Source organism: Clupea harengus, chromosome 17 (assembly GCF_900700415.2).
Source record: "Clupea harengus chromosome 17, Ch_v2.0.2, whole genome shotgun sequence".
In the NCBI taxonomy this organism is placed as follows: domain Eukaryota; kingdom Metazoa; phylum Chordata; class Actinopteri; order Clupeiformes; family Clupeidae; genus Clupea; species Clupea harengus.
The window spans coordinates 24446770-24467138 of NC_045168.1; the positions used below are offsets into that span (position 1 = coordinate 24446770).

The 20369-nt window shown below is 44.1% G+C and overlaps 1 protein-coding gene across 1 annotated transcript in view; it reads right to left on the reverse strand.

Moving 5' to 3' along the window:
* Positions 1-396: 396 nt before the first annotated feature.
* LOC105897262 (protein disulfide-isomerase TMX3) overlaps positions 397-20369 on the reverse strand; it is a 35466-nt gene continuing 15493 nt past the window's right edge. The window contains exons 10-16 of the mRNA XM_031583473.2: positions 16589-16687; positions 16367-16424; positions 16098-16151; positions 11167-11223; positions 6022-6151; positions 5331-5399; positions 397-2684 (exon numbers count right to left, since the gene is read on the reverse strand). Coding sequence (XP_031439333.1) covers positions 2400-2684; positions 5331-5399; positions 6022-6151; positions 11167-11223; positions 16098-16151; positions 16367-16424; positions 16589-16687 — 752 coding nt within the window. The 3' untranslated portion in view covers positions 397-2399. The remainder of the gene's footprint in view (positions 2685-5330; positions 5400-6021; positions 6152-11166; positions 11224-16097; positions 16152-16366; positions 16425-16588; positions 16688-20369) is intronic.

Here is a 20369-nt window from a genome sequence, read left to right on the forward strand (position 1 = left end):
AATGTGTGGAAAAGTAATCTTGCTTAAAATATTAAAGAAATGTGTCATCTTTAACTCATGCCTTTTTGGAAATCAGGTCATCTTTCACTCCCTTATTTACAGTAACCACTGTCGTCGTCACCCCCCCCCCCTCTCTTCTGACTAGGGTTGTCTTCCATTAGACTGTCCAGCATTTGTGTTATTTTTTTCCCTCTGGAAAAAAAAAATAAACAAGGATCACATTCTGGTAATGTAATCAACTTCTCTTCAACCTGATCTGTGTGTGTCTGTCTTGATTACATCAGCAATAATTGAGTCAGTGTCTCGTCCTAACCTTGGGACTGGGGCAAATGGGGACGGGGGGAAAGGGAGACCTGTACTGAGAGGGAGAGAGAGAGAAACACAAGGGCCATGTTCACCAAATGAAGGAAGGCTTTAAAAAAGACAGACGGTACAGAAATTGAGTCTGAAGGACAAACACCAATCAGTCACAAGGAAAAAAGAGGACAATCTTTATTTTTTTTTTTTTTAAATCTGTAGTAAAGAGTGACAACCTCAAATCGAAAACCAATGATATTTGGCAGAAATTCTTAAGGTAGGCAACTACAATGACCAGAAGGCAAAGAGAGGGCCAGGTTTGCACTGTGGTCCCCCAGCATAAGCGTGGTGCCATCTATCTGAGAGCCACGGTTGACACCTTGTTTTCTATACGAGCGCTCCAACCTAAAGATGGCACAGCACAGCATATTCATAAGCTATGTTTAGAACTTTCAGAGGCTCCACAGCTAAATGTGGACAAAGATTTGAAAATGGGTTTTGACCTTTCATAACGAATCAAACATAGTCATCTATACATTAGATCCTCTGAGGGCTTTATCCATACCTTATAAAAAAAAAACAAATGGCAGTAGTATCTTTATGAGGGGCGCACACACACACCATGGGGACAGCTGTACATTTAGAAGTGTGCTTTAGAACTGCAAACTTCAGATGCTTGGAGGGATACACAAATATGTTTGCTATGGAAGCCTATTTCCTTGTTGATTAATTGAGTAAACTACATGAAAGAATCAAAGTGCACCCGTTATATAACGTCTAACTTCAGAGCATATTTTCACTCGGTACACTTTATGTAGGGAGTTCTTGTTCTCCTTGCAAGGGAATCTTTATTAGATTACATTAGATATTGTACAATACAAAAAAAGGCCATGTTAATCCTTTACACAGACTAAACTACCAGTGCCACCTGGCTGTGTTTGTATGAGCCTTTTGACCTTGGTTACCTTCACATTATATCCATGAATTTCAGTGCATCGAGTAAACATAGCTGAGAAGGTCCTTTCCCCTCCTCTGCACTTTCGTGTATTGCAGCTCTACACACGAGGGGGATGGTAGGCCCTCCTGCAGGGGAGCCCTAGTGGCCAGAGACGGAAGCACCGGGTGGACTCCCATGGAGATGAATCCTCACAGTGGGGTTTAAGGAACAGCTCCCCCAAACCCCAAATTAGATCATCTCTGCGCCTAGGAAACTACATCTCCCACCACAACTAGCAACCTCCAGTTATTGTCAATGGTAAAAGACGACAGAATATTTCTTAATTAAAAAGTTAAACATTGATATCTCTTAAGCCTTTGCCTTCTATTATGGGAATTATGGCTCACTTAGAACAAGAATGACCCAGCGCTTTTTATATTCATTTTTGAAAATAGGTAAAAAGGATGAGAGGAAAAGTGTGAGAAAAAAGGGGTTCACTGTTCATCCCCTCAGATGTACTCAACCACTATAGGACCTTCTTGTCAAGCGACAGAAGGATTGAGGAGAAGACCAAAGAGGACATTAGTAGTCTTCTCTGACCTGTTAAGACCCCTGGTGGGTCAAGTGATGTATGCCACGCTCATAACTTAGATGTATGAGTGTATGTTTAATTCAGTTGGGAGAAGTGATGTCTTTACATAAAAATGTAAAGTTTGGCATGTCTCCTCTTCAACAACAACCATACGCCATCATCTTTGATTCACATCAATTATGCTTCATTTTTTTGGATTCCTACTCGTTCCCGTACATTTTTTCCAATGACCAAGTATCATTTTTTCAACTGGAGATGTTGAAGCATCATTAAGACCACTTAGAATTACGGTAACATCTTCAACCTCATAAATAAAACTTACCAAAAAAAAAAAAAGAAGCTTTGGGGAGGACTGGTAGGCAGGAGCTGTCTCACTGCAGATATATCAGATCAAAATGGAAAAAAAGTAGATATGCCTGTGGAGACTTCCATGTCACCATGTCTCAGCCTTCACCTTCTTCAGCCCTCTCCTAAAATCTCCTCCTCCTCCTCCTCCTCCTCCTCCTCTCCTCTGGCTGACTCTTTCTCCCCCTCCTGCTCCACCCATCCTGAGTTAATCAGCCTTCTTCTCCTCTAGGGTCTTCTCCTCCTCCGGTTGTTGCAGCTCTCCTTCATCCTCAGCCCCCCCTCCCCCTCCTCGTACTCCTCCAGCTTGGCCGACTGCCGGTGCCTCTCCTCATCCTCCTCCGCCTCCTCCTCGTCCTCCTCATCAGTGAGGCCCTCCCTCTTCATGAGCTCCATATCATCGGCGCCATCGTCCGACTCGGCTGTGCACATGCCGTAACACATGAGGCTGATCACGCCCAACGGCAGGCCGAACAGGAAGCAGCCCAGCAGGGGGGAGCTGCGGAAAACAGACTGGGAGGAGAGAGAGAGAGAGAGAGAGAGAGAGAGAGAGAGAGAGAAGGAATGAAAGAAATGGAAAGAGACAGGAAAGGGAACAGAAATGGGATGAGCGTTAAAGGAAATCTCAGGTGGGATCACTAAAAGGGGTCACTAAAAACTGGTTTGTTGGCAGTGATGACAATACTGAACCTGGAAATAAAAGCTGGAATTAGTTTATAGGCAAACTGCTTTGTTGTTGCAAGGCAAAGTTCTTAAATCAGACACAAAGCATACTTCAGAAACTAACAGAGGACTCAAATTAAAACTACTGTATAAATCCAAAGCACATACACTTTATATATACACTAAAAAGCATTGACTCATCTGCATTGACCAATCAGGATTATTACAGATCAAACCTTAATGTGTAATTATAAAAAGAAACAAGGCCTGTGTGTTTCCAATGAGCTCGTGTTAGAGGGTTTGGTTGGGAGGCACAATAAACTGGAAAGAGGGAATCATTCAAAAGACAGATGCCCAAAGGTCAGAGAAGGGAAAAACATGTAAGAGAGAGAGAAGCTCTATATATAATAAAGAGAAGCAAAAGCGGACAGGAGGACAAAGTGTAGACTGGGGGAAATAAAGACAGTACTTAAGATGGACGGGTCAGGGGAACGGCATAAAAACACATTCCCCCGCAATACATTCAAAACCTTCGGCCCGACACGGCAAAGCCATTCCGACAAGGTCTCAAACTAAACGCTCTGCTCTAACTCCTCTGTATCTCTCCATTTCTCTCCTTCTTTCCAACTCGTTTCCATCCCTTACTTGTAAATCACTCTTTCCTTTCCGGACAGAGGTCCATTTGTGTGAGTCATTTGAGGCCTCGCTCTGAAATATGTGGCTTCGTGTTCCAGAAATGGTGAAACAAACGCCTGGACTTAATGTAGCGGCGCTGCGCAGAGTTCACAGATCCATCACAGAGCACAGAGCACAGAGCACAGACGCCCGCCTGCTTGCCTGTCTGCCTTCTGCAGCGGTTAGCAGGGGTTGGGGGTTGGGGGTTGGGGAGGGATGGAGGGAGGGAGAATTGTGAGATTTACTTTAGGACAGTGGGGGTGGGGGGGGGGGGGGGGGGGGGGGGGGGGGTGTGAATGATGATGATTGTCCATCCACCGAGCTCAGGTTGAGATGAGGTAGTGACGCACGTTATGCAAACACAGCGCTGTGACTCATTGAGACCCGTGCAAGCGTGGGGAACTATCTCAGTAATGGCTCCCAGCGCCGCTACAGTGATGTAGCACTCTTGGGCTCTCATGAGGACCCCAACCCAGTGATGTAGCACTCTCTCTCTCATGGCTCTCATGGCTCTCATGCCCCCAGCCCAGTCAGCCAGAGGGACCTGGACTCACTGGGCATATGCTTAAGTGATGAGACAGGCATTCTGGCCCCAAATGGCCATCGAGAGCACAATATGACAAAAAAAAAACTAAAACTGCGCAAAACTAGTTAAGGGAGACAAATGGTCCCTCTCTCCTTGAGGTGTCCCAACAAGTTCAATATTTTTTTTTTGTGGATCAGCACTGCTGTTCTGCATCAGCATATTTTCCTCTTAAAGAGTAATCTATCGCATCCTGTCTCGCCCAGCATCCCATGTCCTCTGGTCCAGAGGACCTCATGTTCAGCAACACTTGTGCATGGACACCACCTACAGCTAAAGACCTCTCAGAGGGACCACACTGCCACTGGGACACAACTTAAGCTTAATTAGTCGCTCTCCTCACTGCTCCTGCACTCCACCTCACAACGCTGTGACATGTTTTCCTTTTTCCGACTGTCCTTCAGCTTTTCGAAACGAGGCTAATCCTCTTTACTCTTCTCCCTCCCTTCCTTCCTTTTGGGGACACTGCTGCTATTAGCTGGAGACGTGGAGGGAAATATGGTGAGAACAATAGAGGGGTTCAATCTTGTGCGTCCCGTCTCTCATTTCCAGGTAAATAAGCACTAGACGGTGCAATTTTGTTTGGCCTTAACAGAAGACAGACTTATAGGTCTCCTCCGCCTCTATCGGCTCAGGTGTTCACACAGAGGAAATAAGGTCACCCACGGCTCATGATCCGGAGCTTTTGACCTGGGATGCAGAGATCAGAACACACACTGTGGGTGACATGGCACTAAAAGAGCTTTCCTCAATAATAAGAGAATTTGAAATCAGAAGCCAAAAATAAAAAGTAAAGACAAAATCTTTTTGCTCTGTCTGAGATGGTGAGGTGGTAGCACCAACTCTCTTGTCAGCTTGTCAAAGCAGACACGCATACATACAAACAAACACAAAAGACATTTTCCCATATCTAGATTATGAAAGCGAAAAGGATCATTTGCTATACATTTTCATGTTTAGGTCATGCAGTTTTAATAAGAAGAAAATGCTGTTAAAAGAGTTCCAACGCATTAGTGAAGGCTGACTCGGTCATCTCATGTGAATTCAGAGGCCTTTTAAGTACTTTTGAGTCTTCAAATACAGTTCCCCTGGAACAGGCTGAACTCTGATCTGCATAAATATTTCTGATTAGCCATAAAAGCACAGCTTCCAGTGTTTCCGTATTCTCTGTAATCTTATCATGAGGACTGGTGGGCTTTATCACCAATGTTCTCTTGCAGTGTACAGCCCCCACTAACCATCACTGTAGACTTGGCATCGTAACCCACTCTCCTGACCCTCTGGAGGACTCCATCTCCTCCATAAGCCTGCAGAAGAGACAAAGACAGACCAGGACAGACACAGACAGACAGACAGAGAACAAGAGACAGAAGACAACAAAGAAGAAAAGGAGAGAGAGAAAGAGAGAGAGAGTGGTTATGTTTTTTTTTTTTTAATGAGACCAGAGCCTTTGCCCAGAGTAGTAGACACTGCCAAACCAGACGTGGCAGCGAGGTGTACTGCCTGGCGTTGCCCTAGGAACATGGTCAGCGGTCAGCTCAGCTGCCAGGCCAGCTTTGTTTGGCCAAGTAAAAATAACCTTGGGAAAGATCCGGAACAGATGAACCTTTTTTTGGAGAAAATGTGGTTTTGTACACAAAATTTTACTTTCCAGTAAGTTTTGAGGGGGCGGTAAAGAAAAAAAAAAAACACACAGTAGGTCACAGTTAAACAGTTCTATTACTACTGTTAGAACCAGAAACATGAGTCCGGTATGAAATCAAATTGCATTGTTACTGACCATGTGTGTATATTTTTCATCAGTTAAAGGTGCATTATTTCATTGGAGTCTGTGTGTGTGTGTGTGTGTGTGTGTGTGTGTGTGTGTGTGTGTGTGTGTGTGTGTGTGTGTGTGTGTGTGAGTGTGTGTGTGTGTTCTGTATATCTTACTGGTGCTGTGCCGTCCAGAACACTGTTAATGAAGTTCACCAACTTCTCCATGGTGTCCACGGGTTCACTGGGCAGGAAGTACTGCTCGTTAGAGGTGTTGAGGATGATGACGCTCGGGACGGTCACTTCACTGAGGAGACACAGAGAGGATGGCCATAAATCATCTCATTTCTGGGCAGCTACATTAGGCAGTAAAAGAGTTGAAACCCAGAAGTATGCTACACTTATTCAAATCTATTCAAAACTCACCTGCTCCCTGTAACCTGCGTCTACATTCTATTTATTTATATATATAAATATATATATATATATATATATATATATATATATGGCTATTAAGTCACCAGGAACAGTTCAATGGGTAGCATGCTGTACTTTCCAGGTGTGTGTGTGAAGTCCAGAGACACACACACCAAATCACAAGGTGCTCCTGTCCATTCCTGCTACATTTAACTTACGCAACAATGGTTGAACACTACTGCCCCCTATTGGACAAGGCATGGTGCAGACGGCCTCATATTCGTTACTAAAAAATGGTTGCCCGAGTCTTGTACACAGCAGACACACAGCAACCATCAATCAACCACCAATGGCACTAAGGTACAATTTTTCACCATGAACTCAACCTATAGTTAACCTAGATAATAATTACTTCAAGGGACACATTTTGCACGCATGCAGCAAAGAGCTGTCAGAGTCTTCTAGAAGGAGAGTTGCACCGCTCCTGTCTGACTTTGAAGATTACTGACTACTGAAGATCTTTCCCCCAGTATATGGCAGGCGTCACAGAGTGCAGCTCAGAAAGTTCCACACATTGGTTTGAGTCAATGCAACTCGATCTGTTTGAACTATTCACTTTTATGAACAGTTGTTGAAATTAAACAGTTTATGTGAATTTTAATGTGCAATCTTAAACAAGTATTTTATTAATTAGGTATTACCCCTTTTGGGCTGATTTAAGCTTAAAATGCAGATCTACATCTAAACTGTTATGGTTTATATCCATTATATGTATATAATCGTATTGCTCATTAAAGGCCAAATACATCTTTGAAATAATGATCTCAGTTAACTTATAGGCACAGTTCATAGTAAACTGGGAAACTCTGGCTCTAAGCTAAGCGTAGCGATGGAATGTTCTGATTAGCTCAGTGGTGCTGTGCTTCATGACACAGCATAGACTCGCTTGAACAAACCTTTAGTTGTTGTAATGGAACAATCTCATCTGATATAACTGGCATGAAAAGTCTAACACATTCCAGCTGCAGACACACAATGCCTCTCCAGGCTTAGTGTTAAGTGACAGGGCATTTAATGGAGCTATGAAGTCTAACCACGGAACTGAAAACATTTCCACTAACTCATTTCATAAGTGATCTTTTGATATACGTTTGTGTCTGCTCATCTGCTCAAACCTAGCATTAGACACTAACAAATGTGCCATGGTTGGTTCTCGGGCTTAAAGGAATAATGTATAGTCCGCCGGTCAGTATCCAAAATAAATCCCAACAGGATGAACAGGCCCCCGACGCTCAGTGGAGGGGCGGACATTACATTATCCAGCTTATTATACAGTTACTTGCCAAAACCATAAAAGACATTTTCTGTTTTGATTGATTTTGTAACCGTTTCGTGGTTTCTGCTGAGAAAATAGTTCAGCGGACATTATAAAGAAATAGCGGACCTACATACTGCTAAATACCAGCCGACTTTAATGGCCTTTTCTGCGCTTCAGAAAAATGAATTCTCCTGATTGCTAGGTCTCCACTATCATGGCTAACTTTAAGGTGATAGAACAGAACAGGAGTTACAGAGCAAACGATCATGAATCCCTGTTACGTTCAAGCAGAGGCCTAGCCCTATGTAGAAGGCATACAAGGTAGGCAGAGAAGGCTTGCAAGAACACACATACACTCAGTAGCCAGTTTATTAGGTACACCTAGCGGAAACTAATGCAGTGGAATACAACGGTCCTATAATAAATCCCCTTTCATGATTGTCATAATGTTCAAACAGTTTAAGAAATCATTCAGTTTAAGATTCAACTGTATCATTTTGGAGGATATAGCTTGTACTGTTAAACTGCATTGAATTAAACACAAAAGTGTTCTTTGGCTTAGCCTCACTGATTGAAATGGGGTGATCAATACAATAGAGACCTGTGTCAGTCCAACGCAACACAATTCAACAGCAGCACAAACTGCAGCCTCCAATGCCAATGTTGTGAATAGCATGGATCATACAGTTCACTATGGTCTATGCAACGGTTTGAATATTTGATTTTGGAATCATATCACTAAATATGCTGGAAAATGTGTGATAAAGTAACCGGCGTGACTGTCCTAAGTCACTAACACACACACACACACACACACACACACACACACACACACACACACACAGGCATGAAGACCCATTACAGCCATAAAAACTCAAGACATGCTGGCTCATCTTTTTCTCTGTGATGGTAAATGGGAACATTTAAAAAAAAAAAAAAAAAAATCAGCTTTTTCAACTCCATTTCCCACTGAGGATTGCATGCAGCTGGGTATTTTCTGCCAAGTCCACTCGACAACAAGTGACTAAAGAAGCTTTAACATGCTAAAAGCATTGCTTCTGGCCAAAGTGATGGAGCACAGAAGAGCTTTCTTCCCACTCAGTGGCCATTTGCCTCTCCAGTGCCAGTCGTGTCTGACTGTGAGCGCGTGTGCATGCAGCTCAGCAGGCCCTCTGAATAATTCACAGGGGTGGTAATAGTCGAGTTCAGCACAAACATGGCGTGTCCCCATGAACAGACAAGAGATGGGCTTTATGGAGACCTTGGTCCTTGGCACGCAGCAGTGCCTTCCTATCACAAATCCCGACGCAACCACGGCAACCCCTATGTTGCCAGCAGCACCACTGCAGATCTCCATCATGTGTTTCCTTGGGAACCTCGATGGCGTGCCATATGTGCACCACGAGCAGTGCCTTGATGATAATCTCATGGCGTGCCATATGTGCACCACGAGCAGTGCCTTGATGATAATCTCATGCTCAAACAGACTTCCTGGGAGATGGAAGGCACATATGATTTGGTTGGCTGCCGTATATAGCCCTTACCAGTCGAGAGTGTAATCTGTCTGTGCGTCTGTCTGTATACGTGTTCATGTCTGGCTGTCTAAATGTGTCGTCTTCTCTGTGTGTGTGTGTATGTGTGTGTGTGTATGTGTGTGTGAGCTTATAAATGTGTGTGTGTGAGAGAGAGTGTGTGTGTGTGTGTGTGTATGTGTGTGTATGTGTGTGAGCTTATAAATGTGTGTGTGAGAGAGAGAGAGAGTGTGTGTGTGTGTGTGTGTATGTGTGTGTGTGTGTGTGTGTGAGCTTATACATGTGTGTGTGTGAGAGAGTGTGTGTGTGTGTATGTGTGTGTGAGAGAGAGTGTGCATGTGTGTGTGTGTATGTGTGTGTGTGTGTGAGAGAGCTTATAAATGTGTGTGTGTGAGAGAGAGAGTGTGTGAGTGTGTCCACGCTGGCAGAGGGGTGGCAGGCAGTGAATGTAAAACGCATCAGATTTGACTCAGACCAAGATCCCAGAGGAGCGGATTAGTGGCCATTGACAGGCCCAGGGATTTAATTCCTCAAAGGAGGGCAATTAATCCTGGAGCTCCAGAGCATTTCGCACAGTGAAAGCGCACAGCTGCCGTGATAAAAGGGTGATGGCTCCCTCTCACAAGTATACTGTAAGCAGTCAAACCGAATGGAATACTACATGCTCACGATGGTATACATCTGCAGATGAGCAGAACATGGGCAATGAACAAGACAAAACCTATTAGCAATATTTATTAGGTCATTTTTCGACCCAATGTAAGGTACCATACAACCAGAGACTATACCAACCCTTTCGCTATGAAGACACAGTGTGCTATACCACATCTCCATGTTCCAATCCAGCCCAATCATGTCAGGCCGGTCCAGTTAACTTCCATAGTCATCTCTTTGCTCATTTAATTTGCTTCAGTGATTCAAATAAAAAAGCTTTAACGGCCACACTGTCCATCACTTCCACTCTCCCACACAACCCAAGACAAACAAACAAACAAACAAACAGTGCAGCTCCAGCTCCACTCCTCTGCTGCAGGGCCAGGAGCCTGATTGTTTTGTGTTCCATTTCAAAGTTCAAAGGAGTGAATGCTTGCATATTCAGCAGTCACTTCGTTTTTTAAGGCATTTATTTGCCTCAGTGGTTCAAATAAAGAGCTTTTATAATATTCACATACACACACACACACACACACACACACACACACACTCAAACAAAAATGACAAACATATACGAGCTCTTTTAAATGGCATCCCCCTGAAGGCCCCCGGCGGTATCAGGCTCAGCGTCTGGCTCCTCTCTGTGGTCTGAGGCTAATTAGAAGTGGGGGGAGTCCTGGAGCTCCACGCCCTGCCAACCCCAGGCTGCTCCACAATGTGAGCGCCCCAACCCTACCCATCCCACCACAAGACCCACAGTCACGTCCACACCACACCTAACCGCTAGTCCCATGGAAACCACTTCAAAGTGTGGGGCCCGTCATCACCCCTGCCATGTTCAAGACATTCATTACACCGCCACCTACGAACACCCTCCACTGCTCCAGTCGCCTAGCATGGTTCCACTTTACAGAGCAAGACTTCCATCATTACCAGAGACTCTTTCCTTTCTCTACATTCATTACACACTGCATATCTTCCATCACCTACCATTCATTACACACTACATATCCTCCATCACTTACCATTCATTACACACTACATATCCTCCAACTCCTACCATTCATTACACACTACATATCCTCCATCACCTACCAGTAGTCAAAGCCCTGACCTTACGCCCCTTCACCTCATCCAAAGCAGCAGGCTGTATCTCCCACTGGGAGACAGCAAGCTTCTCCACATGCAGACTACATAATGACCTGCTTACAGCTACCACAAACTGCTTTCCAAGTTGTACTTTGAATCTGTGGGTCATAATTCTCATCTCAGACCGGCACACTGAAGCCTCCCACGGCCGGTCTGTCTTTGGAATGAAAGTCAGAGAGCAGAAGCGCTGGATGCGGGAGGAGGAGGAGGAGGAGGAGATGAGGCGAAGAGGAGGAGAGGAGGCACACTCACCCCATGATGAGTCCATTGATGTAGTCATTCCCGTCCATGTGGCCAAATTGGAAATCCCTGCAGAGAGAGACAACTGGTGTCAAGGTCACACTTCTCCCATCTGAAACACAACTTCAAAATGCCTAAACACATCACATAAAACACAGTGCTTCATAAATCAGAAACACAACCACATTCACTGACTACACTGACTGAACCAAAAACACTGGCCACACGTTGCTCATGAAAGATTTGTCACTGAAAGAATACTTAAGGATCACTCCACCGTTTCAACTCCAGGAACCACCTCAGAGGGCAGCTCAACTCTCTGGGCTGTTTGCCATTTCTCTTGGGTGACACCTCCATTCAAAACGATTGGCAGATCTCTAACACTGTCTCCATCCCTTTCTGGGCTCATTTGTCCATACTAGAAGGCTGGGCAGAATTGAATTTGTATCTCATTGTTCAGAAGATGGAAATGGTTTGGACATCCGAATAACATCACTAGAATATCAGCACGGTGGACTCCCGACAGCGTCAAGAGACGAAGGGGACGGCCTAAGGAAACATGGAGAAGGACTATATTGAAAGAAGTAAACAAACTAGGGAAGACCATGGAAGAGATAGACCTACTAGCAAAGGATAGGGAGAGGTGGAAGTCCATAGTGTTGGCCCTACACGCCACATAGGCGTAAAGGAAGACGATCATTGTTCAGGAGAGTGGTGCATTGTGGGAGAGTTTCTTGTGTACAAGTGTTTGTTTTTCTTTTCCTGCTATTGATTACTAATGCTTGGGTATGAATACTGCCCTCATATTTGATCTTATCTGAATACATCATGCAGATTCCCCAGGGTTTGCAGCAGGATATTCATTCTCAATGGGAGAAAAAGAAGGTAAGAGAGATGCATCAAGAGATGTGAAATTACTGTTATCAGGAGAGATTGCTCCTGTGCGGAGTATCACTGTCTCCAGAGATACTACCAAGATGTGTGAACGTGCCAATGAATTTCCGTAGCCTATACACAGATCGCGGTTACATTACATGTTCAAAGACCTTAGATTGCTGCAGACATTTGTACTTAGAATTTAATCGTATTTGATTACCATATCAATAAATGTACTTGTGGCACAGGGATATTGAAAAGGCTTTTCTCAAGCCTGGAATGTCTGATGTTTTATTTTGTTGAGTTGCATTGAGCAGCAGCCTACAGTCCAAACCAATCTCAGCTGCATTCTTTTGAGTATGTATGTATAAAACCAATCTCAGCTGCATTCTTTTGAGTATGTATGTATTAAACCAATCTCAGCTGCATTCTTTTGAGTATGTATGTATTAAACCAATCTCAACTGCATTCTTTTGAGTATGTATGTATTAAACCAATCTCAGCTGCATTCTTTTGAGTATGTACTGTATGTATTAAACCTGGTTGTGGTAACATGGCACCTGATAGCCTCTGAGTCACCCACAGTGCCCATTCTAAAAAATGGCCAATAAATCACCTGCATAGCACATTCAAGAAGCACCCTCAATTTAGTGTTTAAGTGGAGAACAGAACCTGTAAGAATCTAGGGAAACATTAATTTAATGGCATACCTGTCAAGTTCGCACAACTAAAAGCCATGAAGTCAGTGATTAAATCCATGTGCCACAGGTTGGAATTTTATGCTTTAAGTGGTGTTTTTGTGATTGCTATTGAGATGTTAGAACAGATTATTGTATGGCAACGCCAGTAAGAACGTTCTGATTGGCTAATGCGTAGTCATGCCAGCCGCGTATTGCCCTACTCACCGGTCAATACGGATCCGTATTGCCCTCTGACGACATTTTCAATATGAGCAAAAGCGATCAGTCTGAGTTTTACTATCCAGACTAAAATGAAAACATCAACAGCCATGAGGAAATTCAGAAGAAGCGAAGATTTGTTATTGAAAGTGATGATGAAACTATAGTTTGAATAACTTGTGTTGTTACTTTTTAGCTGAGCCGTGTTGTCCGTTTTCTATTGATAATTGTAACTTGAAGTTAGCAAGTAATTGGTTGCTACGCAACACCTGAAACACATTGTGTCGTGAGAAGACTTGAGAGCTCAACAAAACGACATGTTTTCTATTTACAATTACCATTTCTTTTCATTTACAAAATGAAAGGAGCGAAAAATGCCCTATAATAAACAACTTACTAACCTCGACCGTTCGGTCATGCCAGGAAATATCAAACTTCGGCTTTGGCGTATCAACCTCGCTATCGCCCGGCCGATACGTTAAAGCCTCAGTTTGATATTTCCCGGCATTCCCTCACTCTTGGTTAGTAAGTAGTTATTATTGTCCACTGAAATAAGAACTTTAAAGCAACACTTTGCAACAATTTGTCTCTTTTTAAAGTCTGTTTCTGTATGAGCAACTACTTTTGGTAACATCTTCAAATTCATCTGAATGGTATATGCTTTCACATGACCATATAGTATATGGTAATGCGAACGCCTGATAAACACACCTGTCATTCCCACTAGCCATCCAGGCTATGCACTATGTAGTTCTGGGGTCCAGGGCCTTTACAGCATGACATCGCCAATAATGTCACCAAAATAAGCTAGTTAGCATGTTAGCAAGCTTTTCTCAGTACCAGCTGGGTTGTTGGTAGTGTTTGCTCATTTTAGACCAAATCTCCATAAAGATCGTTTAACTCTGCTTCAACTTATGATGGTATGGTGGTAAATAATGTATTGTTCTCCCTATAAGATAAACAGAAGACCAAAATGATTTGTAATGCGCAAAACAGATTTGAATTTTTATTAAGTTTAGATTTAAATGTAAACTTTAAAATGATTGAACAAAAATGTTGGTAGTATTGGCTTGATATGATATTAATATTGAAACAGATTGTTGAGATAATCACATTTGCATGTTTAAATAAATATATATATGTCTGCCTCTGTTCACTGATCACTGTTAATGGATTATATGCATAATGTTCATAATTTAAAAAGGTAAACCGAACACATTTAGATTATTTTGGAATAATAAGATGTAACATATAATAATCCATGTAATTCCCTACCCTCCAGCAAGGCTGGAGACCCCTGTATACATCTATCCACCATATTCATGTTCCTCCCACTCCCTCACTCCCTGCTGGGCATCAGAGCCATATTTACACACATACACACACACACACACACACACACACACACACACACACACACACACAAACAAACCACACACACACACACACACAGGCACACACACACACACACACACACACACACAGGCACACACACACAAACCCCCCACACACACAGGCACACGTCTCATCTCACAGACTGCATTCCACATTCAGTTACTCTGCAGCCTATGCTAGGCTAAACTGCATACAGCACCCCGCCCCCACTACCCAGTCACACCCACTGCCTAATTCACTTGACATCTAATGGCCTCGGCTGGCAGGCAGGCAGGCAGGCACACACACACACACACACACACACACACACACACACAGGCACACACACACACAGGCACACACACACACAGGCACACACACACACACACACACACACAGGCACACACACACACACGCACACACACACACACTTTGAAGGGCTCTGTGTGAAGACTTAATGCAATTAAGTACAGCCTTCGATGCTCCGTTCTGTCACAAAGCAAGAAGCAAGAGATGACACTGAACCTGAACCCTGTGTTTAGTGTGCCTATTCAGACAGGGACCAGACTCCTGAAGCTGAACCTGAAGCTGAACCTGAAGCTGAACCTGAAGCTGCTGAAGCTGTGTTGTGTCCCTGTGTTTAGTGTGCCTATTCAGACAGAGACCAGACTCCTGAAGCTGAACCTGAAGCTGAACCTGAAGCTGAACCTGAAGCTGAACCTGAACCTGAAGCTGAACCTGAAGCTGAACCTGAAGCTGCTGAAGCTGTGTTGTGTCCCTGTGTTTAGTGTGCCTATTCACACAGAGACCAGACTCCTGAAGCTGTGTTGTGTTGTGTCCCTGTGTTTAGTGTGCCTATTCAGACAGAGACCAGACTCCTGAAGCTGCAGCTGCTGCTGTGTCCCTGTGTTTAGTGTGCCTATTCAGACAGAGACCAGACTCCTGAAGCTGCTGAAGCTGTGTTGTGTCCCTGTGTTTAGTGTGCCTATTCACACAGAGACCAGACTCCTGAACCTGAACCTGAAGCTGTGTTGTGTCCCTGTGTTTAGTGTGCCTATTCACACAGAGACCAGACTCCTGAAGCTGCAGCTGTGTTGTGTTGTGTCCCTGTGTTTAGTGTGCCCATTGGATTCAGACAGAGACCAGACTCCTGAAGCTGCAGCTGCTGCTGTGTCCCTGTGTTTAGTGTGCCTATTCACACAGAGACCAGACTCCTGAAGCTGCTGAAGCTGTGTTGTGTCCCTGTGTTTAGTGTGCCTATTCAGACAGAGACCAGACTCCTGAAGCTGCTGCTGTGTCCCTGTGTTTAGTGTGCCTATTCAGACAGAGACCAGACTCCTGAAGGATCTACAGCCTTTTCTGAGAAGCGACCAATGGCCCGCAGGCTTCCCAGAATGATAAGAGAATGAATGAATAGGCTCCTGGCTTTGGAGGACACCAGAGGGTGCTTGTGTTGCTGCTGCATTGAAGGGGTTGAAGAAGAAGAAGAAGAAGACTATGAAATGTTTTTGTCAAATACTTTTTTCGAATCCATGCAGTCCAACATTCACGGGAGTTGATGAATAATCAAAGGGAGCTTTCAGTCAGCTCTCTCTACTATGGGGCACAAGGGCCTTGGCTGTCAGGCTAACACAGCGTGGTAGCATTCCCATTTGAAAAACACGATGGGTTGGAGACAGTAGAGCTTGAGGCCACCTTTAGAACGGTTCTGAATACTGGGAATACTGAATGTCATTTAACAAAGAATGCTCTGGTAGTCCTTTCAATGCCCCTGTATGACTCATGGTGACTTACCTGTTGAAGAGATCTCTGTATTCTGTGGACACCCTCTGAATAAGGTTCTTCAGCCTGACAGAGAAAAAAAAGAAAGAAAGAAAGATTTCACAACCCAAACCCATGCCTTCGAAAGAGCAATATGCTTCAATTTGGCCCCCATACATTCAGAGGAGAGGAGAGCCAGACTGACAGAAGGAGAGCCAACTCCTAGTTTCCATGACAGCCGAAGGTGTTTGTCATTTCTCACAGGGTGAGTAGGTGCTTAAAGTGCTATGGCTGCTTCTCACCTGGAGTTGTCCTCTGTGTGGTCCTTCTCGTCAATCACGGCAATCGCCACCAATTTACCTGATACAAAATGAGCAGATTATAGGACACAAAAGCAGAAAAGCTGTTCATCTTCCACTATGTAATACAAGCTGATAATAAACCAGCTTGCTAGGAGGATCACTTTGCACATTACCACAGTATTAATCTTAATACCCATTTTTATCAGAATGACAATGCCACACCTGTCTCTCCCAGTTCATAGAGAGTAAAGCCATCAATCGGGAGGTAGCCCTGGAAACGCTCCCTGTTTACCCACGTAGACAGGCTGCCATCTTCATATTCTGGGGTAAGAAAGAGGCAAGCGATGAGAACACATAACAAAAGGAGAATCTTTCAAATTCCTTATGTGATGCAGACAGGGAGACATTTCCACCACATGACAAACACAAACTGAAAATCCGACACAAACACCACGACCATAAAGAACAGCATGTCTGAAATATTCACAGAACACTGCCCACAGTCTCTCCTCATGGATCTATTATACATGCAAAAGAAATAAAGCTGAAATTAAATCTATATTCAAAACCAATAACAAACATTCTCTGTTGTATGGTGGAGGCGTATGCTGTACTGGATGTTTGCAGAGGGGGAAAGAACATGGAGCCATACTGGAGAAGTGTTTGCCTTTGGGTGAGATGGTTGGCAGACAGGAGGCTAATGAATGAATGCCTGTGTGAAGAACACACTGTACTAAAGATGGAGAAGTCAAACAGAAACCTTTGGTCATGGGTGATTGTGAAAGACGAGATTCACTATCTCAAGGAAATTATTTTAACGAGTCTGCAAGACAGTTTCACAACATGTGTTTGTTTAGGCACCACAATACTGCAATCTGAAAATGTTCGGAGTAGCAAGAACAACTTGTGTTTTCAGCAGGAAGTAATGAGAGCCAACTTTGTTTTCTAATGTAAACAGGTACCCATTTTTGCAGAGAGTCAGAGTAACAATCATTTTAGCTCTGAGCGAAGTCAAAACGACGTTCAACAGCAGCTGTTGCGGTCGAAAAACATATCACTTATATCATTATCAGTTTGCGGACCACATAGTAAATAATAAAAAGTCAAAGTAATAAAAGCTGACCGGACTCAGACTTCAGCGGAGGGAACAGACATAATGTTATGGCAGGCAATCAGATTCAGCGTCATGACGACAGCCATGTCACGTACTGTATATGCACAGCAGATGGCAAAGACAGCCAGTCAGGATCATTGGACACGCACCCAGAGTGCACGGTGAAGTATGGCTCTGCAGAATGACTTCTGAACAGAAATGTTGGAAAAGGCCAGTGCTTCTGTAAACAAACCTGACTCACACACTGTCAAACATTGGCAAATATTCACCAACCCCAGCACGGAGAGAATAATGTTGTCGGGACAGGTCATCTATTTAGACAGGATTGGACCATAATAAGATGATGCTTCCTTGGAGGCTGCAGTTGCCAAAACATAAACAATGAGCCCATCTGACGGGCAAGTAGGTCTCCAAAGACAAACTGATCCTCCCCCACTGAAGCGTGTTTGATGAGAAATGAAACTGAACATTAACTGACAGACGCGAAGCAGTCATTCTTAGGTTGGATATGACATTAGATAGGACAGGAAACCCACTGCAGTGTCACACACACACACACACACACACACACACACACACACACACACACACACACACACACACACACACACACACACACACACACACACACACACACACACACACACACACACACACACACACAGTGAGGTGGCTATGTAGAGGCAGCTGTGTGTGAGCCCCTCATCAGACCAGCCAGGACTCATAAACACCAATAACACAATGCACTACAATAACACAATACACTACAATAACACTATACACTACAATAACACTATACACATTAACAATAACACAAATTATAATATATATAATAATAATGATTTCAGGCAAACTTCAAACAATATTTCCTCAAAATAATAATTATCATTCTCACAGCCATTCTAATAAGACCGACACCATTTTCAAGGCTTGATCACAAATACCACGAATCACAGAAGACTAAACCACTTGGTGCCATTCCAATCTGCACCATTCTGCCAAGGGTGGTATATCACCCAGGTATTTGACCATATCAAAGCAGTTTCTCATTTATAGTGGCACAGATGCTCCAAACGTTTTTTGTATAACCTTAGTTAAAGTGACATCACTGAAGGAAGAATACATTGTAAATAGTTTTAGGTAAGTGGGAACGTAACGTTCTCCTCTGTCTCTCGGTCTACTGATTTTTAATTCTTATGCCCCACCCCTTAATTTCTCAATCATAGATGTCAGTGGAAAGGATAGCCAGGGCTGGAAGGACACACACACACACACACACACACACCACAGGCTTCCAGACTGAATCACTTTCACCTTGAAACAAATTAGTTCTACTGCTGCCTCTAGCTTCGACACACACCAACACAAGGGCACACCACACATGCGCACATCTTCTCCTTGACACACACACACACTCACAGACACCCCCCACACACACACACACACACACACACACACCAAAATGAAAAGTGAGACAGGCAGAACTAACTACTAGGCTGTCAGAGGCTGGGAGGATGGGAGGACATGATGGACAAAGCCCAACACAGACAAGGACGATGGAGTCTTCAGTCTCTCAGTGATAGCAGGCACCCGTAGAGGTGCATCTCTCACAGAGATGTGTCTTAATCCCAGTGTTTGGTTGGACACACCAGGAGCTGACATCTACCATGTAAGCCAATCTCCATACTCAGAGCATACAGAGGGTGGGGGAGGAGCATACAGAGGGTGGAGGAGGAGCTGAGGACCAATGGGATCACCTGGGGACAGTTTATTGTAAACGGTAACATGGGCACCTACACCTCGGTACCGTGTAAAAACCACCCAGCCACTGACAGAGATGTTCTACGATAAATGTGTGGGGGGGGGGGGGGTTGGCCATCTTGTCGACGTAGTGGTGCAGATGCTCCGACACTTGTTATTGTACCAGTAAATACCTACGGGAAGCAGTGCACTTAAATGCATGTTTGATAAGAGCTGTGTCCGGTTTCTTCCCTCTTACAAGAAGCTTTGGAGCGAAGTAGCCCTCATCTATGTATGTATTTGAACCACGCCACTGCTGTGAACACATAACATTTCCATTTCCCTCTCATCCTTGGTGAGTCAGAGCGCTTAAGCGACTTATGTAATGCAATAAAATAATCATTTAGTATTTCCCTAAAAGCTCTTGCATTACTCAGTATGTAATACTATCTAATTCCTGCGTAACATCTTGGTACTGTGGTTAAAAAATGTATGCGGTGCCATGCTTTCAGGTTGTGCTCCAGGACTGCAGGGCTTTAAGTGCGCTCCGTACAACACACAGTCAGGACTTTAAGTGTGCTCCGTACAAACACACAGTCAGGACTTTAAGTGTGCTCCGTACAAACACACAGCCAGGACTTTAAGTGTGCTCCGTACAACACACAGCCAGGACTTTAAGTGTGCTCCGTACAAACACACAGTCAGGACTTTAAGTGTGCTCCGTACAACACACAGCCAGGACTTTAAGTGCGCTCCGTACAAACACACAGCCAGGGCTTTAAGTGTGCTCCGTACAACACAAAGTCAGGACTTTAAGTGCGCTCCGTACAACACACAGCCAGGGCTTTAAGTGTGCTCCGTACAAACACAGTCAGGACTTTAAGTGTGCTCCGTACAAACACACAGCCAGGGCTTTAAGTGTGCTCCCTACAAACACACAGTCAGGACTTTAAGTGTGCTCCCTACAAACACAGTCAGGACTTTAAGTGTGCTCCGTACAACACACAGCCAGGACTATAAGTGTGCTCCGTACAAACACACAGTCAGGACTTTAAGTGTGCTCCGTACAAACACAGTCAGGACTTTAAGTGTGCTCCGTACAACACACAGTCAGGACTTTAAGTGTGCTCCGTACAAACACAGCCAGGA